The 26,175-nt window shown below is 43.6% G+C and overlaps 2 protein-coding genes across 10 annotated transcripts in view; one reads left to right on the forward strand and one right to left on the reverse strand.

The window, feature by feature from the left end:
* The first annotated feature begins 8 nt into the window (after window positions 1–8).
* On the forward strand, window positions 9–7,654 carry JMJD4 (jumonji domain containing 4). 4 transcript variants are annotated; one of them, XM_052808832.1, is made up of 8 exons: window positions 210–346; window positions 671–887; window positions 1,176–1,262; window positions 1,877–2,042; window positions 3,189–3,314; window positions 4,022–4,289; window positions 5,010–5,156; window positions 5,993–7,654. In XM_052808832.1, the coding sequence occupies exons 2-8, from the start codon at window positions 839–841 to the stop codon at window positions 6,302–6,304; spliced, it is 1,155 nt and encodes a 384-aa protein (XP_052664792.1). In that variant the 5' UTR covers window positions 210–346; window positions 671–838; the 3' UTR covers window positions 6,305–7,654. The 4 variants fall into 4 exon arrangements, with proteins under 4 accessions (XP_052664775.1, XP_052664792.1, XP_052664768.1 ...); XM_052808815.1 differs by lacking the exon at window positions 210–346 and adding an exon at window positions 9–102 and having other exon boundaries at window positions 671–1,262; XM_052808808.1 differs by having other exon boundaries at window positions 671–1,262.
* Window positions 7,655–8,712: 1,058 nt separating this feature from the next.
* ALS2CL (ALS2 C-terminal like) overlaps window positions 8,713–26,175 on the reverse strand; it is a 47,136-nt gene continuing 29,673 nt past the window's right edge. For all 6 annotated transcript variants that reach the window (XM_052808699.1, XM_052808719.1, XM_052808702.1 and 3 more), the window contains 16 exons: window positions 25,818–25,883; window positions 24,882–24,980; window positions 23,091–23,249; window positions 22,688–22,799; window positions 21,094–21,171; window positions 19,464–19,591; window positions 18,013–18,186; window positions 17,382–17,475; window positions 16,638–16,795; window positions 15,094–15,162; window positions 14,110–14,283; window positions 13,190–13,232; window positions 12,693–12,754; window positions 11,465–11,614; window positions 10,349–10,445; window positions 8,713–10,062 (listed from right to left, as the gene is read on the reverse strand). In XM_052808699.1, the coding sequence (XP_052664659.1) occupies window positions 9,991–10,062; window positions 10,349–10,445; window positions 11,465–11,614; window positions 12,693–12,754; window positions 13,190–13,232; window positions 14,110–14,283; window positions 15,094–15,162; window positions 16,638–16,795; window positions 17,382–17,475; window positions 18,013–18,186; window positions 19,464–19,591; window positions 21,094–21,171; window positions 22,688–22,799; window positions 23,091–23,249; window positions 24,882–24,980; window positions 25,818–25,883 (1,735 nt within the window). In that variant the 3' untranslated portion in view covers window positions 8,713–9,990. The remainder of the gene's footprint in view (window positions 10,063–10,348; window positions 10,446–11,464; window positions 11,615–12,692; window positions 12,755–13,189; window positions 13,233–14,109; window positions 14,284–15,093; window positions 15,163–16,637; window positions 16,796–17,381; window positions 17,476–18,012; window positions 18,187–19,463; window positions 19,592–21,093; window positions 21,172–22,687; window positions 22,800–23,090; window positions 23,250–24,881; window positions 24,981–25,817; window positions 25,884–26,175) is intronic.

Here is a 26,175-nt window from a genome sequence, read left to right on the forward strand (position 1 = left end):
CTCCGCCATCTCAGCGCTGAGGTTCCGTGAGCGGCTGCGGGAGTCTGGACCCTCCGCTGCCGCCGCCGCTCGCCCCGGGGTTCTCCCCCGCGGAGGGCGGGGGTGAGTATCCCTTCTCCGCTGTTCTCTCCGTTTTTGCGGGCCGCGGATGCGCGGCCGGACCGGGAGTTCAACGCGGGGACGGTGTGTGCGACGGCCTGTGGTGTCCGGGTTCCCCCCCCCCCCCCCCGGTGGAGCTCTGTGAGGGGGGAACCGCCTCATGGCGGCCCCGTTCTCCCCGCCCTGAGCAGCGCGGTCTCCCCTTCACCTCCCGTGTCTCCCCTCTCCTGAAGCCCATCCCTGCAGGGTATGTGGCCTCATTTGCCCTCGGGCCTCCTCCCTCCCGCTCTGTGCTCAGTCTCCTCCCGGCCTTCCCAGACTCTTCCCTTTTATTCACTATTATTTACCTTTTTTTTTTATTATTTTTTACCTGTAAGTGCTCCCTGGCCCATAGAGAAGGGTCTGGGGAGGGTGGGGGATACCAGAGCTTATATCGTCTCCTGACAAAGGGGTGAACCCCAGTACAATTTCCCAGGGCCCCAAATATTTAGGGGGTTTCCTTCCCTCCACCCCTGCAATTAATTCATTTAGCAGGGATATCCTACTGAAATGAATGTTTCTGCTCTTTTAGGAAGGAACCAGCCTCTGCTGGTCGTCCCCAGAGAGCGTGGTCGCCCTGGCAAGAACGTGATGGAAAAGCAACATCTTCAACATCCATAGGGTGACTTTGTTGTCAGATATCCCACCAGCATTAAGCTTTATAAACTATGGAAGATCCTAATTAGCCAAACGTGGTGGGATGATCCTGTGTGACTTCTTGTTTTACCTCTGGCCATTTATATTTTCCTGTAAGTTTTCATGGATTTAGAGACTCAAATCACGTTTTAAAGCAGGGGGTTTTTGCCATAGCATCTGGTCAACGCTGTCTTGGCTAAGCCAGGAAGGGTATCCAGCCTGCATGGACAGGGCAACATTTGCCTGTTCCACTGCCTTTTTTCGTGACTACAACAGTTCATCTCAGGGTGCGTTCTGTCTCCCCGGAGGACACGTTGACTTTATTGAAAAAGTAGAATCATTCACTTACTCAGACTTTTTCCGGGATTATTTGATTCCCAACCATCCCTGTATTTTCTCAGCTAAGTTCACTGAAGACTGGGGCAGCAGGAGAAATTGGGTTACTTGGGATGGAAAGCCTAACTTTGATCATCTGCTGCAGAAGTTTGGTAAGTCATGGCATTTTTAATACCTAATTAAAACATGTATGCTAAATGACACAGCTTTTTTTTAATCTTAGGAACAGAACCACTGGACAAAACCAAGCAATTCTCCAGACTTTTTTCTAAGTTAATACATTAATTTTCTATACTTTATGTTTTGCAGATTCCAATCTCGCATTTTTTTCCCACGATGAAGTAAAATTAAAAGTGTTGTATAATTTAACCATACCAATTTATATACCTGCTTAACATTAACCAGAGGAGCAGCCTGCCACTTTCCCCAGGCAAGGGGAAGGTATTCTGTAGTTACAGTGAAATATCTCTTGATGCTGTAAAATATTAGTATATTTAACAGGAATCAATACCCCACTTCTAATGTAGTTTAAGAGAAAAATTCAGGTCACGTTAAATAAATAACTTCTGGTCTGAATCATGCTTGCCTAGAATTATGGTGTTGGTAGTGAGAGCTGGGCTAGGGATTGTTGCTTTATGTGTTTGTACTGTATTTAGCATTATAGGGCCCAGATATTAGAGGCTGCTGCAGTGGATAAGGTTAAGGGAGTTCAGTTTCAGTATCAGTTATTCTGTCCCCACCTGGTCTCAAAGAGTTTATGTTTCAGGAGAGGCTGTAGTACCAGTTGCCAACTGTGATGTCAAGGAGTACAATTCTAACCCGAAGGAGGAGCTCCCCTTCAAGGACTATATAAAGTACTGGAAAGAGTACATTAAAAATGACTACCGTTCATCCCGAGGGTGCCTTTATCTAAAGGACTGGCACCTGAGCAGGTAAGAGAACACCATGGAAACCCTGCATGCCGTGCATAGCAAAGAACTGCTGTGGAGCCTTAATGCTCATCTTCTAATGCCCGAGCGTTTAAATGCCACCAGTGTTGTTTTTTAGCACCTGCCCACCAAAATACCAGTCTTACACTGCACTGTTCTTGGGGTACTTCACAGGACAAGATCCTTAAACAGGTCATCGTTTCCTGAAGAGGTGACATTCTTGAGTGCTTTCCTTTTCATCTACGTTTTAAATGACTGTATGTTATCCCTGTGGAAACCGTGTGGCTGGAACATTTGGCTTTTGTTTGACTGCTACAGTGCAAACCTTACTTCTTAAAAAGAAGGGGAACATTTCTAATTATGTTTAATTCAGTGAGCATGTGTGAGTTATAATTCTTTATTATCTATTTTCTTTTCTGTTAACCTTCCTGCTCGTTAAAGTTCTCTTCAACCTGTTCTGGCTTTCCTTCTCCTACAGCCTGCTGCTTGCGAGGTGGATGCATTGTCCATTCCCCATGTCTGTGTAGGACTTCTATGTCTTTTCATTCAAATCTCTTCTTCCTTAAGTGTATCCTGCTCTTAATCCAACTTTCTTGTGATCAGCTCTTGTTTTCATTTTTGAGTGCGCCAGTGACTTGCGATAGAGGACATTTGTCAGTCTCTGCCTCTCTGTTTGTTTGCTTTCCCAGACACCAGTGCTGTGGCTTGCTACAGAAAGTCTGCACATGCAGCCTAGGATGGGAAAGGGGCAGCATAACCTGTGGGAGAAGGCCACACACTTGGCAAAATCCCACAGCCTGGCTTCCCTCCTAACCCTCACACCCCCAACGTGTCATCCAGTTGGACAAGCAGTCTCGCAGGCATCTCATCTAAAGAGAATGTGTTTATTAGGAGCTGTCTTTGCCGTAATTAGAAGGAGTTTCCCAAATAGCAGTTAACCTTTACAGCTTTCCTGGGAGACAGAAAAGCACTATTGTGTGCATTTTGTGTGCAACTCAGAGTTGTCATTGATATAAAGGAGATGGCAGCTAAGTATTAATGGCCTGCTAGAGACCTGATTGGTCTTTGCGTGTGGGTTTTGGAACCTGAGGTAGAAGGAGCAACGTTGCATTTTTCTGAGACCCATTTCCAACACGTTATCTTTTTAAGAGCTTTCCCCGAGCAAGATGTGTATACAACCCCTGTGTATTTCTCATCCGACTGGCTGAATGAATACTGGGATGCTATAGCAGTGGATGATTACCGGTTTGTCTACATGGGACCTAAAGGTTCATGGTAAGGCAATGTGGTCATTTCTGTCATTCTTGCATACTCTTTTTTTAAGATTAATATTACAGGGGTTTATCACATTGTCCTTCAGGATAGCATCATGCTGCAGAGGCAGTGTGGCCGTACTGTACAGTGTTATATCTGAACCCAGCCAGTCTTGTTTCTCAAGCAGCTCATTTGGTTCTGGATGTGAGCTGTCCTTATGCAGTCAGTTAAAGTGCTTTTGCGTTTCAAAAAGCCCTGAATTGCGCACACAAAATCTGCAAAAATTGTCAGCTAGCTTATGTAATAAGGTTTTGGAGCAGAAACTCCCTGGAGATCATCAGCCACTTGTGATTTGCAGAGTCAATAGAAGCCGTGGAGGGGCGCTGATGAGTTGGTCAAATATTTTGCAGGTGAAAATTTTGAGTCCAGCATTGGTGATAAAGTTGCATTTACAGTATTCTCATCAGTTCACATCACAGAATCTCCTGCCACTGAGCTATTTGTGGGACAGATTCAAAACTATCTGATGGAGAAGCACAGAGGATATAAAACACTGCAATACTATGTAGATATAGTGGCCTCTTAATACATAAAACAATCAAAATTAAATTAAGAGGATGACAGTTTGGGATCATGTTTGCATAGTAGAGGTTGATTCTGTGTGTATGTCTGATTCTCAGAGACTTTAATTCTTCTGTCTTTACTTAAACCTCTGATTTGCCCCACAGGACTCCATTCCATGCTGATGTCTTCCGTTCCTATAGCTGGTCAGCCAATATATGCGGGAGAAAGAAATGGCTGTTATACCCCGCAGGACAGGAGGAGTATCTGAAAGACCGCTATGGCAACTTGCCCTTCGACGTGACTGCACCTAGTCTTCAGGACAGGAGTGTTTACCCTCGCTACAACCAAAGTCAACCCCCTGTTGAAATTGTGCAGGAAGCAGGGGAGATAGTCTTCATCCCCAGTGGATGGCATCATCAAGTTTACAATCTGGTAAGATAACTGATACCTTTTCATAACATGGAGAGATAATCAGGCAGCAGGCTTGAATCAGATCAAACTTTTATTGCCACAGCCTGTTGTGGATGCCAAAAGTCTAACTGGGCTGCAAAAAAGTTTAGAGAGATCCACAGAGGAAAGGTCTATCAGTGGCTTCTCAAGATGATGGCTAAGGGGAAGCCTGAACTCGTAAACTCCTTGCGTCACTGACCACTGGAAGCTGGAAGAGTGTACAATTGAAGAAGCTGTCTGAACCCTCTTTTCTTATGCTTTTCCTCATTAGATGCTACTAGTCACTGAGAAATAGGATGATAGGTGAGGTGGACTTATGGTGAAGTTGTTAATCTTGGTTTCTAACTGTAAATTGTAATTTAATAATGGAAAATGCTAACAAATTGGTCTTCATGATTACAAACCAAAATTAACAAACTTGTTCCTTTCTCCCCACCACCTTCTCCCACCTTTGTAGCCTTAAAAAGTATGCTCAGACAGAGGAACTAGAGACATTTGCCTATTTATAGAGTGAAACAAGCTTTGGTTGTCCAGGGACATTAGGAAGAGACAGCCTTTCAACACAGTGGTGGTAGTGGTGCCAAAGAAGCATTTCCCTTGCTGAGGAACATGATTTTACATTTTGCGGCATCAGTGATGTTACAGCTGTTTTCTCACACTTTCTTATGTAGAGCCTAGTAACCATTTAAATTATTCCTTCAGGAGGATACTATTTCCATTAACCACAACTGGGTGAATGGCTGCAATGTGGCTATAATGTGGTGCTTCCTCCAGGATGAATTAGCAGCTGTCCAGCGGGAAATCAATGAATGGAAGGACCCTATGGATGATTGGCACCTACAATGCCAGGTATAACAACATGATGCTGGCTGCCTGACTCTCTATTAGAGGATCATGTATTTCCAGGGTGCATTTCACCGCCTTGAGATTTCTGAGACACACAAGTCCTTAACCTCATACCTGGAATTCGTACATGTTTCATATGGAAGTAGGAACTAGTGACAGCTTCATTTTGCAGGAAATCAAGTATTACTTTAGTAAGATAGGGAAAGGCTTGTGCCAGTGCATATTTGCTATGTCAACTTCTGCTCTTCAACTATCAAGGTTAGTATTAGCAGCAAGATCAATCCTTTATGTACTATTTATGTTCCCCTTTATAAATTATAAGTGTTTTTTCATGTAAACAGAAGAACTGATAAGACAGACCCCACACAGAAGAACTGGTTTGAAGACGATTCATGATAAAACAGTGAATCTGAAACAAGCAAAATTAAGGTGAAGGTGGCAGCAGGTTTCTGTGTCTGCATGTCTGCAAAGTGATGCTTTCAGAACACATAACTATACTGAGCAGTTTTGTATGCTTCCAAAATCTTAAGTATGAAACAAATGTAACGTTTATTTCTGGATGCTGTTACTGCTGCTAGGTTGATATCCTTCAAAAATAGTTTCAAAGAACACAGCCATTTAGTACTTAGAAGAAACAGACTGTTGCTTTTGGGGCTAGTGGCATTTCAAGTAAGGTAAAGAATTTTAGTGCCACTGGGGAATTACAGAAATATGCTTACACGTGGTTACTAATTCCAGATAGTTACTAGCTTGATAAAATATGTTTTTGTAATTTGTACTGTAAATAAAAGAGAGTTGTTTCCATTTCAATGCTGGTTTTTTTTTTTTTTTTCCCCTAGTTGATCATGAAGTCTTGCACTGGTATAGACTACAAAGAGTTCTACAACTTCCTCAAAGTTATTGCAGAGAACAGGATTTCTGTCTTGGAAAACGGCCTCGATGATGAAGCTTCGGCAAAGAACACTCCAAAAGCAGCCATTTCCACCTTGGGCATGCTCCATGCAGTGTTTGATTTAAAGAGGACTGTGAAGGTGTTAACATCATTGAGTGCTAATGAAGATTTCAAGAAACTAGACCTGACGTCACTTTCTCCACCTCCGGAGGCATTGCTCCACCACTTGAAAGCAGCAATAGATACAGCACTACTCTAACTTCCTATTTATTCAGTTCTTTGTAAAATGAACCTTTTGCAAAATGGGTGTTTGTAGAAGACTGACTCCTCCCTGTTTAATCGCTGTTGCAGTTTAAGTACAAAGAGCCTTAATATAGAGTGGGGAGAGAGTACGTTCATAAGAAGACTAAGTTGACAGCATTTGAGTATCTGGAGTAATTGGACAGGAAAAAAATCTCAGATAAAGGAAAAACCCAAATCATGTTAGTATTATATTATGACCCCTGCTACTGAGTGCACATTCAGGGAAGGGGAATAGAAGTTCTCTGTGGACCAAGCTTAGTTCTGTCAGGGCTAAACACTGAGACTGCAGTGGTCTGCACCATATTCCCTCTGCTTCCGAGAGCACTGTACACAGACAGCAAACCTGTACTGCAGGCTCCAGCAGTTAAGCTCTGCTTTGTCTGGTCACAGCTAAATTACTTTAAGACCTGTCCTGCTTCCAGGTGCAGCTCCGCTCAGTGTTTTTGTTTTGTTGTTGGTTTTTTGTAGGTGACCCTAGTTGGCTTCCATTGAAGCCTGAGCTGGCTGAACAGCTGTAGCCTGGATGTAGAAGAGCTGACTGTACTAGTGTCCTGTACAGTGGTATCTCTCTAAAGGTGAGAGTCTCAGGTAGGGTCAGCTTTCATACTGCTCCAAGGCCTGCAGGATTTAATTTAACATACTAATCAGGAAGCTGGAGTCCTGATTGCAAATTAGTGCAGATAGCAAATCTGCCACTAATAATTTAAGCATGTGATCCACCCAGGCTCAAAAGGAGGAACTTGAATGTACTCTTGCATTTCTACACGCTATTTCAAGGCACAGTATTTTTTCGAGCAGAGATTTGATTAATCAGGGAAGCTAGCAAGTAGCCTCGTATTATCTCCTAAAAAAGCCATGCTGTTAACACACCAAATAGCACTACTGCATGGTTATATAGCACAATTTGCAACCTGAATGCTCCCCTTGGGCTAAAAGAGTATTTCCAGTGAAGCATGCCTCTTGCTTTTACTGGTTGGTGGGAAAGCCTAGAAGCACAAACGGCTGCACACTGTTACCTTAGTTGCCCCTTTAGGGCTCACTTGAATTATAGCTCAAGAACTTCCTCAATTTTCAACCAGATGACCAGTAAGAGCAACTAATAACCGTATGTTTAGAAAGTACAATAGTAGACATCGTCAGCAGGCTGAAAAATCACAGTTTTCTAGGTAATCCTGTGGAGTTTGTACATGCATGCATTTTGCATGTCCTATTTTCTAGTAGAAGTTCTGCATTTTGAGTAGGAAGCAGTACCTGAAATTAAAATCAATACCCAGAGCATGGAAGAATGCAGTCTGGAGAAAACAGACCTCTTTTCTTTTTTTTTTTTTTTTTTTTTTTTTTTAAACAGCTGTGACTACATCTCAGTGATTCAACCTTCTGGCAGGGTGTTTCTTTAGACTGGAAAACTGCCAGTTTTAAGCAACTCTGAAATTAAAAGTTCACAGCTGTTACTTATGTCTGTTTACATTCTCAAAGACAGGCAGCTGGAGCTTTCTTCCTTATATGAATAAGGTGAGATTTCATAGAGGTGAGAGGCAATGGTTTAAAGCTGACAATCAGTGTACTGGTAGGAAAGCATGTTTTTGGTCTTGTATTCCCCAGTCTCACTGCATGCTGTGCAACTGGTATTGGCACCAACCACTTTAAACACTGCAATTTTATAAAGCATTTGCTTAGATGAACAGTACTTTTCATTTCATGTGTGAAACCAGCAAAAATACAAGTCTAGCTGTTACACCGAGAACCCAGTATCTCAACGTACCCAGGATGGGTTTAGACACTGTACTGTCCGGCAGACTGCATCCTCATTTGGATGGATGGCATGAGTTTGCTGTGATGCAAAAATCCAGGCAGCAGTTCTTAGGGAAGAGGCATAATTTCTGCAGTTAGTTCCTCTTCCCTGTGGAATAGAGTTAAGGAAGGAAGAAGATAGGCCAACATGGTAGGGAAGGTGGGTCTCAACTACTCACTCTCTCTTCACCTGAGCTGTCTCTGCACAACAGCATCTTCAGCTTTGAAGATGCGTAACAGCCATCTTTCATAGGGCCTGCTAATGCTTAGTGTGATCAGTGTGAGACAATGGGGTCAAAAATAGTACTTTAATTGCAGGAAATGATCTTAAAATTTTAAGCCATTTTCTCCTTACTGATTTGGCAGGGAACAAAAGCAAAAAAAATTAGTTTTATTGACAGTGTCTCTTACAATTACATTAGGAAACTAATTTGTAGTTCAAATTCTCCATTCCCATGAATGATCAAGATAGTAAGGGAGCCACTTATTTGCTACAGTTAAATAAAGGAAAGCAAATTTTCAAATGCCTGAAGACAGCAGCAAGATTGGAATAAAAATTATGTAAGCCTAGAATCTTTTAAAAATTAAACAGCTTTATTTAAATACAAAGTTACTGTAAAACATACGTTAGGATAATCTCATACCAATATATTAACTGTTGTAATCAGTGTACTATTTATTAAAGCATAATACTTGTGATAAACAGGAGAAAACAGCCTGTAGAGTTTTGTTTTGTTTTCCTGAAGTCACAGACCTGGACAATTTAAAGACTGTAATTTAAACTGTAAAAAAAAAGCAGGTTAAAATCTAGTTCAAAAGAGCTTTTGCTCTAAATATGCAGCTCAGACATTACTATTTTTGTCTGATAGGAACAGGATACCAAATATCCATTTGCCTTTTATAAAGGCAGCATAAAACCCAGACCGATTCTAATCTGATTTGCACCCCACTGGTGTCAGTGGGTGATCTGTCAGCACAAAGCTGTGCACCTAGGAAAAAACAGTCATTTTGCAGCTTTCTCAGTGCAGAAGGCCAGGTGGTTTTATGTTTTCTCTCCCCAGGATTTGAGACTTCTCACCCCAGGACAATGTATGTCCTTTTAGGCACACACAAACTCCTGCAGAATTACAAAGCAGCACTAGCATGTTCAAGGTGCAAGTGTGATATCCCTGAGATTTAACAGGAGTCTGCAGAGTTTAAATATACACGTGTAAGTATCATAAAACAAGGAAATTAGTCAATAGCAGCTTTACAATGCAATGGAGAGGTACTGAGTTTGGCATAGGTAGGAAGAGGAATGGTAAAATCTTCCTCTTAGGGATACAGAAAAAGCTGCCTTGGTCCAGGAGCAGGTTGTTTAGGAGCATGGAGACGGCCTCTCCTGTCCATGCCGCATTTCTGCCAACCAGAAACAGTCCCACCAAAATAGTTCTTGTGGTTTCATTTGACCATAAAATAACCTCTTCTCCCTTCTGTTGGTTCCCCAGTGCAAAACAAACACGGCATCTGAGAGAACAGTCAAACGAGGTTTCAAGGCAGATGATTGCTGTCTGCAGGAAAGTGAAATAAAACTGCAGGGTAAAAGAAACTTTGGCCACTCTCCACCAAGAGATTCCCAAACACAAGCTGAGGTTGTGTATTAAAGGCTTTTAGCCCACGGCATCCATATGTCTGTGCTTTATGATCATAGCTAGTCTAAGAGAAAAGCCAGCAAGAAACCCTCATCTGATAAATAACCATTCTTCCTTTTTTAAAGGCAGCCAGAACAGCAGTGACATGATTGCTTCTTCATCCAACAGTGTTTGGTCAAGAAAGTGTGGCAGGGAGGAGGCTCCCTTCGGGTCCTCGGGCTCAGGAGCTGTGAGTAACGTGGCAGTTCTCTCTTTGGTGGAGTCTTATCCTCCGTATGTGTTCGTAGCATGACTGGGCAAAGAACAGAGCAATACATTAAAGAGAAGTTTTGGAACTTTGGGCCAAAATCTGGTCTCTTGTACGCAAAGTGAAGCTATACTGCCCCCAAAGGCAGGATTAAATCTGCACATTATAAATGAACAATAGGCATATTCTTTAGACTAGAAGGAAAATAACCTCCTGTGCTAGGCATATAAACAGCCCTCTAAAATTAAATGAGAGTAAAGCACATCAGTATCTACTATTCAAGAAGGGCTACTGCAGCTTGCAGCTGTCACTGTTGAAAACATTTCCTTACCTCCAGTGCTGTCAACAGAAAGTCGTACAGTCCTCCTCGATTGGTGGGCTCCATCAAGTCTCTGATCAGATGGATTTCAGCTCCCAGGTGCTGTATTCTAGGGAAAAGAAAAAAAAAGTCACAACTAGAACAAATCTCTGGGCACCGGTGTTTGTGGGTGTGTGTTTGAAATCAGATTATGGAGAAGAGGCACAGATCTGGAATTCCATTGCTGATTCCTCGTGCATCACTTTGATCTTCTGGAGGCTGAGTCCTTGAGGTATCCAGCATGACTGGATCTCAGCAAAGATGCTCAGTCATGATAAAATTTAAACTCCTCCATTTTTCACAGTCTTTCTTACTCCCCTCTCTCATTTACAGTTGAGAAAGCTGCCTAGCAAACAAACCCATATCATCCAACATGACTGCAGGGAAAAAAAAAAGGAAAAAAAAAAAAAAAGCTTCTGGATTCATGGCCCCAAGTTTAAACATTTCACCCTTTTTTGGAAACCAAGCATATCCAGGAAGTCAGCCAAGGATTTTGACTCAAATTTGCCAAGAAAAAAATGTACAGTTTCATTCTACTGGATGTAAGCAGGTTCCTGCAGTTACAATGAAAGCAGCACAGACAGAGCCTCTTTGGCAGAAATGTGTTATGTTTACAGTCATTCCTACACAGGAGAAGTCTAATTACTAGATGGTCAGTGTTCAAGACCTTCCTAGTCTCCAAACTGAATCACAGCCTCCCATTGAGAACAGAAAATAGAAGATGTACAATATCTAGGTGATGCCTTGGAGGCATCAACAATTGGCCTTCAAAGGCTTCATGTTCCTGTCTTCTACAGTAACCTGAGATGCAGGTAGGACCACATTTCCCATGACAACCCTGAATTATCCTCTCGGGTAAGAGATGGACACTCAGGAAGTCTCTAGCCACTTTATATCATGGCCAACACCACCACACCACAGCTGGCAGACAGTAGCACACAGAAACCCCAATACAGCTCAGGAAAAAGCATGTTAAAACACAAACTCCGGTTTTTCATTTAAACTATCTGGCTGGGAAACGTGCCTGTCCTTTCTCCGTTTGAGATATCACACAGCAACCGGCTTGGGAAATGAAAAGCTTCCACTTACTTTGCTCGGGATACAACATACATCAGTAGGGGTAACAGGTCATCCATGGGGAGCTTGTAGTCTTTGTCTACCACCCGGGACACTGTGCTCTCTATCTCTTCATAGGTCTTCTGGAGGATCACCAGCTTTTCCCGGGGATCCACTGTAGTGCTGTCAGTATGAAAACAGCCATGTCAAAGATGCTTCCACTACACAGCTAAAGTGATAAAGCAGCAGAACTAAAAAAAAAAAAAAAAAAATCAGAGCAGACTGTCATGCTACAAAAAAAGTCCTTCAATCTTCTCAAATGGCTGCACCAAAAAGAAGGCAACAAGGTTGTGCCAAGTGGCATCACCAGGGTGTAACGTCATCCAGATGGACCTTAAGTCTTCCCAAGTACTGGGTATGACCTGCTCACCCTAGTGTCAGTCTTTCATTTTAGACAGGACTAACCTGAGTCACAGTCCCTCAAATAAAAACTAAAGAGCATGGGATGAATCACTTTGGGCAGTTCTATCAAGGGACTAATACAGTTGTCATATCTGTAAGGTTGGTTCTTCTGCCCGTAACAACGTCCGTAACATCTGGCAAAGGTCCATGTAGGCTGTGCTGCCTTCCCCAGAAGAAGTCACGTTGGCTTTCGTAGGGAGGCTCCCACCAGGACTAGTGTACTTAGGGACCCGAGAGCTCCTGTCTGATGGATCCCACAACACTTCCCTGCTCCCCTTTAACTTCCTTCCCACTCGTTACTGCAGTACCATCCCCTAGGCTGGACTTCAAGCCAATAAATCAAGCTGAGCTTCTTAAATTGAGCTCTGCTTTGCTACATTAACATCTTGGGATGCCACACTGGATGTATAACCCTCGTGAACTCCATGTGTCCAGAGCAATGGGCTCTGTCATGACCAGGCAGTCACAGCCAGGCCCAATTTGCTATGCACACTGACACGAGTAAACTCCATTTCATCAAAGTCATATTTTTTGTAGGAATATCTCCTCAAAATTAAGGGGAGAGATTAGCCAGGGGAGAGTTGTATTTAAATACAATTGATATTGTCTTGATATTTGGGGGGTGGGGAGGGGGGGGAATTCTATAGAAGTTACTTTTTCATTTAAACACAAACAACTTTTCTTTAAATAATCTCGCAGGCTGACCCAGAAATGCTTTTGTAAACAGGTGTAAATTTTGGCATTTCCCAGAAACGGAAAATCCCTGGTTGTCGGTCGGAGGTTATGGACAGTGACTTACATCAGCTTCTGCAAACACTCTGTAGCAGACAGGAAACACTTGTCTTTGATAAGGGACTGCCTCTGGAAGGGAGACAAAGAGTTGTGTCTCTGTAAGAGCATCTCTCCAAGAGCCACCACATAGCTCCTCAGCACTGGACCCAAAATAAGCATGTTTGCTGCTGCCCATAAAAGAGGGCAAAATAAAGCTGTTATAGACAGTGCCACTCTGAACACGCTTGGATGTCTACAGTGCTGCTCTGAACACTGATGTCTTTGAAACACCATCGAGCAGAGCATTACAAAGCAATCCTATGCAGAGCTCATATTCCCATCCATGGAAATTCATATGCAATAGCTACAGATCATGACTAATCGACACGTCACGTAGCTCTGATTTCTGAGTACAGTCTGCCCTGTGGTTACTTAGGTGAAGCTCCATCATTAGCTAGCACCAACACATAGCCCCAATGTCATCTCACGAACACACCAAAGCTAGCTCTCAGCATTATTTCTTACCTGGTTGGTTGTCAGGGTGAGGTCTTTCAGAGGCCAGAGGTGTCTGAAAGGAGATTACAGAGAAGATTTAGAAGGCAGATGTCCATGTCTTAACTCCACCCTAAGTCAGTTTTGACTGTTTTTATTCCCTCATTCAAGGTGATGCTAAAGTCTTGTAGGTGCATGAGGCTTGAGTTTGCTCCTGTCGTTACACTGCTACAGGAAGAATTAATAGCTTAGACTCATTAACCTGAGTGTAGGGTTCATTTTACTCACAGCTGCTCCTGTAATAATCAATGGAGAGTTTTGGCACTTTCAGATTCCATTCCTCTCCACTGAGTCTAGACTGAATCAAATTGCTAAACTGAGACTCTGGGTCTCCTGTTACCCTGCTTAAGTCCTTGAGCTGTGGATGATGCTGTGTTAGAAGAGCTCACATGCCTCTTGAGTCTGAGTCACTGGTCCTCACATATCACTTCCAGAGATGTATCTAGCTGCAGGAACGGATGAAGGAAACATCTGGCTCCACAGCCTTTCCCCAGTCTTGAGACTGTGTGCTTGCATAGTTACAGCAGATACCATTGGATGGACTATGGCCCTTTCTAAGACGCATTTATAAACTCTGTCTGATTGGTCCTGAGTTGGAGCAAACCATTTCTTTGGTGAGCTAGAAAAGGAGATTTTTGCTACACAAAAATGAAAATTAGTATAGATAATAGCAGCTTTCCACTGGTCAATCTTGTCCTTCCAGACAGTATTGCAGGCACTCCACAACAGGACTTCCTCTGGCAGCCTAGGGAAAAATTCAGTGCTACAGCCAATGATGCACCCACGAACAGGTTATATGTCCTTTCCTCCTGCACCATCAGAGCTTTCCCTGGCTGCTACCTTCCCAGCTGGTATCATGGGGTTGCATCCCGGGCTGAAAAAATGTCACTTACTTCTGCACATCCAGAAACTCTAGCAGCTTGATGTCAGGAAATAGACTTAGGTCCATGATCCCTTGGCAGTAGAGGTCATCTTCTCTTTCGTGATAGAGCATGTAGAGCATGAAAAGCTCAGGGTAGAAGCAGGGCAAAATCAGCGGCAGGACCACATTGCATGCCTTCTGGTCACTATGGCAGAGAAAAGCAAAGCAGAGTCCTACAGTGACACCTGTAACCTGGATATTACCAAGAGCCACACAGCACACAACGGAAGAAGCAGCTTCTGAGACTGCAAGGTGTTCTCCTGGTTCTCCCCTCCTTCCTCCACCTTTGAGTTCAATGTCACAGTTGGACAGTAGTGACCTATATAACACTCTCATGCGTGTGCCCACAAGCTGAAGATGCAAGTGCATCTTATGCTGTAGGACAGGACAGGGTACTGTTTCTCCACAAGATCTCCTTAGTCACTGGGAGAAACCTGGAGCACCAGAGACCTATCTCCAGCTGTTCTTTCTGAGCTGTTTCAGTACAGCACTTGTTATTTCTTAAGGGACAAAGACCAAAAAAATTCAGATAAAGCCCTTTTCCAGCTGCTTACCATTCCACCAACCTCTTGGCTTCATTCGGCCCACTGGGGATGGCTGCAGATTACAGCAAAGAGAAATCCAGACCAGATGGGGACAGCTGAAGACAGGTGCTTCTTCCCACTCCCAAAACGCCTAAACCTGTGTCTCCCACAATTGTTCCTACCTTCTTATTCTAGGAACATCATGTTTTCTACCTCCTCTGCCACGCTTCCCACACTGTACTCCGTATTTCCGATTAGAAGTTGCTCTCATGCTTCAAGCAGAACTACGGAAAGCTTTACACTCAGAGAGAAGTGTGGGCAGTAAACCTGACTCAAATGGACAAATACAATCTGTTCAGCGCTTAATATATTTTAGAAGACAACTCAGATGTCAAGAAGCTTAAAATTAAACAACCAGTGGTGAGACATACCTTGTATCTTCATCCATACACTTTGCAGGCAGTTGGCCTTTCTGTTCCAGTGCCAGATGGAGCAAACCCCTAGAAGAGGAGCAGAACCAAGCTTTAGTTCCATCCCTCCTTTTTTTAAGGGTAATTTGTTATTCACAAGTGAGGAGCTCAGCTGTCCCATCATCAAGAGGGGTATTAGTAAAGCTCTCTGTAATCCTTGCAGTGTTTTGGTAGTCAAGTTTCAGTATTTGAGGGCTTTCTCCATTACCAGCAGAAGCCACCAGGAAAGAGTGTTTCAAAATTCTCCATAGCTTCTGAAGAGTAGGGTGGTCACTCTGGAGATCCTAACTGTGGTCTACACTGAACACCATCTCCTTGTACTCCCACTCAAGGGACATGAGGTTTCAGGATCTGTCATACCAACCAATTCTCTACTCCATCTATAAACATTAGAGGATGTTCATACTCTGGAAAAGTAGCTTGGGTTTGTCTTGGTATTGCCAAGCCAAAACTTCATCATCTTAAACGGGCATTAGGGAGAGGTTGCCTTTTTCTGGTGTAGAAGTATCAGCCTAGGAAACTTAGCCAGGGGCACAGCAGAGCAAGGTTGGTTTCCCTCCCCACACTGCATCCGAAAGGTCTTGAGACATGAAGCAAGCTTTCCAAGGTATGCACTGAGCCCACCTTTACGTGAACCAATGCTCAAGCTGTGAGCCCTGTTGTACTGTTCATGAACACAGCTCAGATGAACTGAATCAAATCTGACTTGTTCCCATCAGCTGTGCTGCTGTTCTCAGACTGCTCCGGGACAGACAGCCCCTCGTCATAGAGCTGGCAGCCTTTCTCAAGCACAAAAGGCTACGCTGATAACAACAGAGCTTTTATCCAACCACTCATTTTTAAGGCAATACCACCCTGAGTGCAGCTAGAGGCAGAGTTCCCCACCTCTGCCTACTGTGGCATTTCTTGTATCTTCTCCTAAAAGATATTCAAACAGCAACAGGACCCCAATCATGCCTTTGATCCAGTCCCTAATGACCCATGGGCACAACCACACAACTGAACCACCTCATTTTAGAGTCACTACCCACATCGGCTGAGCCTCAACAACGCGCTTCCACTGCCTGTTCTTAACTCTCGTTGAGTTGAGGCATGTTAAACTTAAGCTATTTTTCATTCATAGATATCAAACATCACTGTTGTGTGCTCTGATATACTTTGCTGTCCTTGTTACTTAGTGAGGTTTCTTGCTCATATTTCTGCTTATCTAGATGAAGTCTTACTATGGGCAACAGCTCATTGAGCTGCCATAACTCAGTGAGATTTAGTCACATTAAAGCTCCTGGGTCACGTACTGAGCAATGGGCATAATAAAGGTTTTCTAGGTCCATGTGACCTCAGTTATTGCATATAACTCTTTACATAGCACCACTCAGAGGCAACTCTCCCAAGAAATATGCTGTGAAATAAAGCAGCCCCGTCACCTGGAAAAATGATCGCAACGGTCTACTCCACAAGCCCTCTATGCTCATACCCATTGGAAGGACTCGGCGTGCTTGACTTACTGGTAAAACTCCCATATTTTCTTTGCATAGTACTTGACTTCCTCTTGTGCCATAGTCAGCAAGTGTCTGTTGGCCCCAATCCCAGAATATGTTGCCTGAAAAGCTATTGCCAAGGCTTTCAGCAGCTTTCCCAGTGGGTGCAGGGAAGACTTCAATGCCTGCGTGACAGAGGAAAATTAAATTTTACAAGTCAGACCTTGCCATTAGTAGAGGGTAACACTGAAAGGCCACCCAATCTTCTCTTGTCAGCAAAGGAGAACAAGCCTAAAGGTAATCAACTATGATTTTGGTTTATTTTTGCTTCCACAAGCCAATTCTCCTCCCATTATCAGGCAGAAATGTGCTTAGTAGAATTGCTGTTCTGATGAGATTTGCTGTGATATTCAAGAAAGAGAGCAAAGGGTGCTTCAGGGAAGGGCTGGTTGAGTGAAAAACAACCACTGAGAGTGCATGGAAGTTTATTAATCATTTCCAGCAGCTGGTTATTCCCTGACACAGTTTGAGAACCAAGAGTGAAGCTTTATAATCACTTCCTGGCCTGTATAGCTGTACACAAAATGAGTGTCCAAAAAGGACGAAGGATAACCTTCTTCTTCACAAGCGTAGGTATTCACACATAATTTAGAGAAGACTCTTGAAGTCACTGGCAATGTTATATGTGCTACCAGAAAGCAACAGAAAGTTGCTATGACCTGTGTCCGTGTCTCGTGGACAGACATGGATCATTATGGTTTTAAACTTTACCTTCTCTAAATAACTCTGTAGTGACTCCAAGCCCTGGTGCTGGACAAGATCTTCAAGAATATCTTCTATCTTCCAGGATACATCCTCAGTCCCCCTGAAAAAATGAGAGGTGTGGAAGGAAAACCACACAGTGAAGCACTGGGCTAAATCCCAAGTGGTATTGCAGGTAGATTCCAAGGGGGCAATAAGACTCTTAGAACAAATGAATTTTTCCTACACTTTTCAATGGAATTGCCTTCGGCTCCCCTGACAACCAGCCTGGGTTGCATCCTGCACATGCTTGTCTGATCTATTTTAAGTATTCTCTTAAGGGGAGATGAGTTTGCTCTGCATCAGCTGATGAAGTCAGCTAGGTTTCCCTCAAATACAAGAGGAGCCAGCGATGACGGGGTCATGTGCAGATGCTTACATTTAATCAAGTGAATCGCATCCAAATTTTCACTTATAAGAATCAGTTTCAACAGCACAACCTTAAATACAGGGTTAAAATTCATCCTCCTGTCTCATAAGCAGGAACAACTGGATAATGCTTGGGTTCATAACTTTAACACATGGCAGACCCTAATGTAAACCACTATCTCTCCACACAAATGGGCTCCTCTGTTGCGACGAGGGCACGTGATACTCATACCTTTGGCAGAAGAGGTACTCCTGAGATTTCCGCAGCTCCTTGCTCGTTTGTATGTGGAACCCTGTGAAAGACTCCTCCGTTTCTTCTTTGCAGCCAGAATGGATGAACTCCAGGAACTGGTCATAGATTCCCTTCCATCTCTTCTCCACTGGGAACTCCTCAAGGCCCAGCTGACTGCAAAACATAACAGGGCATTAGGCTTTTCTGCATCCCTCCTCAATTATTTCAGACTTCACCTTCAAATATGGAAGGTTCTCCAGAATCAGATATTAACACAAGAACTATGGGAGCAGAGAAGGATGGCAGTGCCTAACTGGTAATTCAACGAAAAGCAACTCAACTCTATTGTCCTGGCAACAAGGTACTTTGGGTGAAGAAAAATTCCTGGTCCGTGGAACATCAATAATCTGAATCTTTGCTGGTGAATTGATCACAGGCGGTCTGCTCCACTTATGGATGTTTCTAAATATAGACTATTTATTTCAACTGAAAGCCTGCAGAAAAGACTGATAGCAAGAAGACAGTTGAGCAACCACCACCAGTAGCTACTGCTGCCTAAAAAGCACGGGAAATGGGAGCTGTTTCTGCAACATAGATATTCTGATCGACTGGAAACATTTTGAAGAGGTAAGAAGAGGAAATTGAACTGGATTTTGAAAGAGGAATTCCCCTCAGAGGACAGGTAGCTGTCTTTTCCACTGGGACTCCCTCATTTGGGTTAACCTGGTTGAACCCAGGCCCTCCAGCCTGGCAACCAGAGCATCCCTTTGCAGGGTTTGGCCGTGAGGATAAGAGTCTATACCAAAGGATGTGGCCTGGTAGCTTCAGCTCAGTTACTCCTGCCCTGCATTCACACCGTTGCCTGCCAAAGCGGCATCAGCACCCCGTGAAGCTCTGATCCTGGCTCCCCAGCCTTCCTCCACATAGAGCAGCACCCAATTCAGGCTCTTCAGAGCTTCATGTGCCGTGCTTCACTTCGTGATTTTTGGTAGCTTTCCTACCTCTACAATATCAGCCGGTAATATTTATGTAGTAGCACAGAGGAACAGGAAAGGAGCAAGTGATGCATTTTAGCAGCCCAGCTTTGCCTTTGTAGCTTCAGACCCATCTGTGTGTATACACAGAAATGCGTGTGTGCGTGCACACACATGCACAGATCACTGAAAATGTTAAGCCTCCAAAACTCGCTCCAGTCTGAGGATGGGAGTATCTCTGGGTGGATGCTGGCAGGAGGGGAGCGGAACATCTGTTTTCTGCTTCCTATGTGGCATTAACATTAAATGACAAATTGTGCTCTCCTTTTCTCCTTCTTTCCTTGCATATAAACCAGTTTTTAAGATCAACTCGTTCAGGCAAGGACTGCCTTGATCCCTGTAGGGATTGATCCCATACTCCCCTAGGTAGGGTCAAAATACAAGCCATGACCCGCGAGGTCAGCTCTTATTGCTCACGCTTTGGTTATCCTGTCATCCAGCTGCTCGTTTGATGTGTTCAGGGTGCCGTGCATCTGAAGACCTTGGCCCGATTTGTTAGTAAAGGTTCCCTCCAAAATGAAGCCATTGGCAAATGACAGCTTTCCCTGCAATGGAGAAATAAAGGGTTATTCTGCCAAGATCTCATTAGAGAGAGGAAACAAGCTGGACCGAGATCTCAAATTCTCTTTTCAACAGAGCCAGCTCCTGAAACAGCGACTAAGAACATCTTCCAGCACGGAGGTGCACATTTTCAGCATCCAAAGCAATAGAGTCATTAAGGTGGCAGTCACTGGAGAAAACATGTCCTTGCTACTGAATGACACACATAGGATTCTGGAGGGGAAAGACCGCCACAACCGCAGAGTAAAACATTTGCATTATGCTTTACAAATACCCAATATCCTCTCTGAGTTATAAAATTGTCTGGCTTAAATTTGACAACAGTTTTTTCTAACCTAGAGTGAACACATGAAACTTCAATTTCTCCTCTGTTTTTCCTCTGCTTGTTAAAACCACAAACAAGTTTGGCCTCTCAGGTAAGGAGAATCACATGATATTCACCACGAATGATTTCAAGATGTTTGCTGCTACCAAGAAAAACCTTGAAGTCTCTGAGGCAAATAAAGACGTGCAGTAGCTTGACTCAAACTTAGAAGTTTTAATTAAATCAAATCGAAAGCCAAACAATATCATAACTAGTCTGGCTTTGAATACCAGCCTGAAATCCTCATTGCTAATAGCAGGAGGCACTCCATCTTTAGATAAAGAACAGATTTTTCTGGACTAACCACTAAAACTAAACATTAATTTTGGAGGAAGCAGTATCTAAGCACTATAATCAGTCTCTGCAAAAATCCACCCCGACTCTTCTGGCTGAAGAAGATGATAACAAACTCTTCCTCCCATGACAAGTCAGTAAATGACAGGGCTCATTTGCAGTCATTACCAAGTGTCTGTTTTGAGATCCACTCAGTCTGATATAACCACAGGCTTCCTGTCAGACTCATCATAGATTTCAGTAACAAGCCGGAGGACTAGTTTTCCCTGCAACAGGGCACTTTATGAACACTTTGAGCAGATATTTCTGTTAAAGATCAACCGCAAAATGTCGAACGTGTCAGTGCAGTGTCCAGATTGCAAAATTAAGCTTCCAAGATCCCTCAGCTATGTTAACACTCGGTTACGTTAGCGTAGTGCTGGTGCTGTAACTCCGTTTGGTTTATACATCATTTCCTGTGTTCCCAACCACTACAAAGGCTAAAACATTTGTTCTAAGAATACAAAAGCATCCCAACTGCAGCTGCAAAGCACAGCCAAAAATGCCCCACAAAAGCCAAAAACTCTAAAACCTTCAATATAAACAAAACCGTAAAAACCAAAACAATGCACAAAGCCCCCAGCTACTCGAAGTCTCTCAGCTGCAGCCTTCCTTCTGTGAATGAGACTGATAATAGAAAAAAAAAAAAAATCCAAAACCCAGGAAAACGTTATTTTCTGGGGAACTGGGGAAAATGGAGCAGGAGGGTATGAACTTTGAAGATTAATCCATCGTCCCCTTTGGAAAGCAAGCAACTGTATAGAAAGGCTAAGATGAAGAACTGCTCACCTTTCCAACAAATGTTAGATCTTCTGTGAAGTTCCCTTCGTAGACAGAGTCATCTTCCAAGAGCAGAATCCCAGAACCCTTCATTTGAAAGTAGAAATAGTGAATGCATGACATAAACTTCCTATCTGCTCAAATTCATCTAGAAACAGCCACTGGCTTGGACTATTTATGGGCTGCAGATTCCGAGAACCCTTTTGAAAGCCCAACATATCATTGCAATGCTCAAGAGAAAAGCAAGGACGTGCTCTAGAGATAACCCATTAGGCATCACTGCACAGAGAAGTCCTGCATAGTCAGGAGGTTTTAAACAACAGTACTATTACATTCATTTCCCTAGAAGAAGGAAAAAAAAAATAAAAGGCAGGATCTTGTTCTAAGAAAGGTCGCCAAAAATTGCCATAGGGGTCAAACTTGTGGTCCTCCCAATCCTATGACCTTTAGGTGATTGTAGCCAATTGTGTCATTCTTTGCAAGATGATTAAGTGAAAAGAGGCAGGCAGTTGCTATGTAGAATTAGCTTTGTCCCTTGCTGTGCAGTCAACGGGGCTTTAATGAGCAGCTCCTAAGCATTCATTAAATAACTCATTCCATTACCTCCCAACTCCCACGGCTGCTTACAGTAGCACAGATTTCAGGGAAGGAGCACCAAGATGCAGAACAGATACAAGATAATTTATACCAATGGGGAAAGATTCTTCTTGTTGGGGCTTAGCCCATGCTTTGGGCCTGAAGGTTTATATGTACCCGTACCAGCCAGAAAATGTGGTCACTTTTAGAGCTGTAACACATTTTCCGCTGGAATGGTTTTCTTGATGGAAAGTGCCCTTTCTGGCAAAAATAAAAGGTTTCCAAGGGAAGCTTCTTGGCCATACCAATTTTCCACTAGGAAAACTGAAGTGACTGCTCCCCACCCGGAAGCCTTGTGAAGTTAAAGGAGCCTTTGGCAGCTGGCAAACCAAAAGACAGCTTTATTTTGGTTCCCTGCAGATGGAGGTTTTATGGAAAGCCCTTCCGACAAAGTTTCCATGCTAAACATTTTGTCCTAATTTGGTGAGTGGGGAAGGGGTTGTTTGTTTTTTTAAGCACGTATTTTTCATGAGAAGAAATGCTTTTATTTCCAAGCCAGCTCTAGCGATGCCAATTCCTTTTGCTTTCCCCACCAACATCTAAACTTTCAATGAACTGGACAGCCAACTTGTCATAGGGAAGCTCATATTGGAAAGGTAAAGACTTAATGATCTCTAAGATAGATGTAGTATGATATATAACTGTGCAGCATTTCACATATGAGTTCCGGTTTATAATTGTGACCTAATGGTCAGTCAAACAGCCAGACCTATAAGGTGTCTTAGCATGAGCAAGAAGTGAGTCTCACATCTAGTTTCTACCTGCACCTCAGGAAGGTGATAAGAAACAAGACTTAATCTAGGCCTTGTTCTTCAAAAACATTATTATGGTAAAATACCAATGCTTAAGTTTTCTTGCTTTCTATTTTCCCTCAAAGATTAATTATGAAGTGAAATCTTAATCTTGCCCTTGATGGGGAATTCCACATCCCACTGATCTAGAGAATCCACTGAAAAGGTATACTCACCACCATTTTATCAGCATGAAATGTCCTTTGATAGCAGACACCCGACTGGGTTACTACAATGCCTTGTCCATGTTTGTGATCATCGAGCCATGTCCCTATGTATCTCTCCCCTCTGGAATGCAGTAGAAAACAAATTATGGTTTTTTCCCTATTTTCTTAGATCTTCATCAATTTGATGTATCACTTACTGAGGCAAGTTTTACCTGATATAATGCTCCATGCAGCACAAGTGCCAGATGTGCTGCACAAGCTCAATCCATATAATGCTTCCCGAGGAGTTCAAGCCTTATAGCAGGGGTTGAACACATCCCCCCTTCATCCCCAAGTCTCCCCATCAAAACATGAGGCTTTACCCCTGCCAACAGAGGCACCGAAAGCCAGCTCTGATCCATACCACCTTTACCTATCTTTGTCTTCCCAGACTCCATATCCATTCTTCTTGTCATTTTCCCACTGTCCTGTGTATTTAAATGGATGCTCAGCTGAGAATTTCTCCAATATCCCAAACCCTTGACGCACGTTGTCTTTAAAGTAACCTTTGTAGACCATATCATTCCCATACCTGCAGGGAGACAGACAAACAGAAGTTAAGACTGTGACTGATAGCTACTATTGGAGTAGGAGGCCAGGCAAGCGAGTAGATTAGGCTCATCTGCCTGCTAAATATTCCAAATATTTGACTGATGGCTCTGGAACCGGTAGTTGACCACTATTAGGAATGGGCATTGCCCAAGCTAGTCACTCCACAGTTACCTTTCAACATTATCCAAGGACACAACACTTAGGCTTGGACTTGTCCTGGGAGAGGCCACTCAGTCCTTGGCCTCCCAACAGCTGGGACGCAGCGACCACTGGTTAATCCAGAGTCGGATTAGATCAGATCAAGCAGGAAGCCAGATTTACCTTCACCTTTCTATGCTCGCCAACCAGCCCTTCTCCTGGGCTCATCCCCCTGAGAAGAGCTCCCCTTAGCTCTGCCCATGCTGGCCAGCAGATCTCCACTGCTACAACAGGGAAAGCACTTACGCTAAGGAGAGTTGTCATCTCTAGTTATCGACGTGCTCTCACATTTGACACCAAAGACACTAGCACAACACTACTCAGTTGGCTCCAAGTTCCCTCGAGATTTCTGCATGTCCTGTACTCTGAGTTTAATTCATAAATAAGGAGCAGAACTTGCAGTTTGTAGGAAGGAAGATGGCCTACCCCATAGGAAGCAGCTGGAAAGCTGGGCTGTGTGCTTTCCTCTGCCACAGTTGGCTCAGTGAAATCAGGGGTAAGTATGTGCAGGAACAACAGGCAGTCCAGTCTTCACATTGGCCAACCCATTTGGCTACAAGCCACGTGCGACCTAAGCAAAGACGGTGCTGTTGCGCTCACTGCTCCATAAACAAAGCAAGCTGGCCCTGGCCACTTAACCCCGTAGGCTGCAAATGAAACTGGTTAATACCTACAACCTGCTGAGCAGGCCTCCGCTGCCTCTTCTGGCCTTCTAAATGGAAGGTAGATGGTGGGTAAGGCTGGGATACCACCATGTGCCCACAATACAGTGCTTTGCAGACTGGGTTCCAGATTCACAAAATCCAAATTCACAGCAGCGCTTTGAGACGCAGGTGTGCAAACGACTGTTTCCAGAAGCATTTTGATGAGTAAAAAATAAAACCTTGGACTCCATTTCTTAAGCTAAGAAGTTGAGTGAGCAAGAAAAGCAAACTAGGAGAACCAGCTCCCTTCAGGATAACAGTTACGACTTCCAGACCAACAATCTCGTCTAGCATTAAGGAACCTGTTCTACACAAGATTTAGTTCAGACAGCGTGGCCAGGGGAGACGGAGTGAGCTGTGTGCTCCACCAAGTCTGTCCAGGGCTGATGGCACACCACGCGCTCTCTGCTCTGCAACAACAAGCATGAATGCAAAATTATATCCTCACCTATAGGGCACAGAGGATGCTACGTCAGGTAGTTGCAATGGTCATAGCTTGCAGAGAAGCTCTTACTCTTCTAACGCTCAGGAGACTCAGGGCTAGGGAAGAAGCCATACTGCCCATCTCTAAAGCAAAAGCTTCTGGCACCTGAATTACCCTGGGTTTTACACTGTGACTGAGCCTTCCAACACTGAGGGGGGAACATTTCACCCTTTAAACAAGTGGAGTGCCCTTTTTCCCCCAGAGTCCGTCGTTGGGTTTTACTTACTCACAGATTCCATAGCCTCTCATCTTGCCCTCGTACCAGTGGCACTTATAGCAGTCATACCGGTCTTCAGATTGGCGTGGGACAAGGCATATTCCAAACCTACAAGGTGCATATGGCGGAGGTCAGCATGGCAAAAGGCAACTCAGTTGCACTGAATGAAGTTTAAAAACTAAGGACCTTCCAGACTCCCAAGCTGATTTACGTGGTTGGGGTCAGCTCTACCTCTGACACTATTTCCAGTTGTCAACAGATTTGGCCCAAGGAAGAGCAGATCTCCTTGTGAGCTGCACTCACAGTTTCTTATTGCTGCTTCTACATAGCCGCTCTCAGTGGTGTTGGTTTTTTCCCCTCTCTACCCTTTCCCCACTTTAGGGGCTGAGTTAGACTACCAAAGCAATTGCTTTGGTCCAAACAAAATGTTTTCTTAATACTGTCATGAAGTATTTGAGATATTTTTTGCCTTTAAAAATCTAACCTATTCTGGAACTCATGTCGAAATGAGAAAACTAAAAGTCTTACTTTCAAAAAATTTTAGAAAAATAATATTTTAATTTCATAGTATGGTTTCTTTCCCCTGAAAACTCCTCATTTAAGAGGTTTTTGAAGATATCTAAAAGTAGCTTTTTCAAGGCATTTCATATGAATAAATTCACCTAGATTTAGAGTTCAGGGGTCAGATTCATCCAGCTGGATGGAAATGTCTGCATCTGAACTGGTCATCTGCCCACACTTCTTTTATTGTAGTTACTGTCAGTCCACTCACTCTAGGTTACAATGTACTCAAGCTTAAGCCGGGTGTTTAAAGTAGGTCAGATGAATTGGGCCGTAAGAGTAAGTAGAGTCCCCCAACAAGACACCAGTGTCCCTGTACCTCTGGAAGGAACCATTTTTTAGTGTATTTTGAAAGCAAGAAATGCCTTGTTTTTCAAGGCTTACCCATGCTCCAAGCCCTCTTTGAAATCTCCAACATGGTTGCGTCCATCACGCCACTTCAGTGTCCCCCTGCAATTTGAAGCAAACATTACACAAGGGAGATCACCAGCAACATTCACAGCTGCAACAGAAGGTATCGAGGCACAACCTAGAAATGGGTAACATCAAAACATTTCCTCAGGCGACAGAGACACAGAAGTTCTTCTCCAGGCACATCTGGGACTCTGGTTTGCACTGTAAGGATTTAATACCATAATGTTTTCATGGCCTGGAATGAGTGGGAAGAATCCTCTTCCAAATTCCCTAATCTCAAAAGCATTTTGTAGAGTTGCTGGGTCATCCATTTAGGACCTCGCACATG

Source organism: Harpia harpyja, chromosome 1 (genome assembly GCF_026419915.1).
Source record: "Harpia harpyja isolate bHarHar1 chromosome 1, bHarHar1 primary haplotype, whole genome shotgun sequence".
NCBI lineage: Eukaryota > Metazoa > Chordata > Aves > Accipitriformes > Accipitridae > Harpia > Harpia harpyja.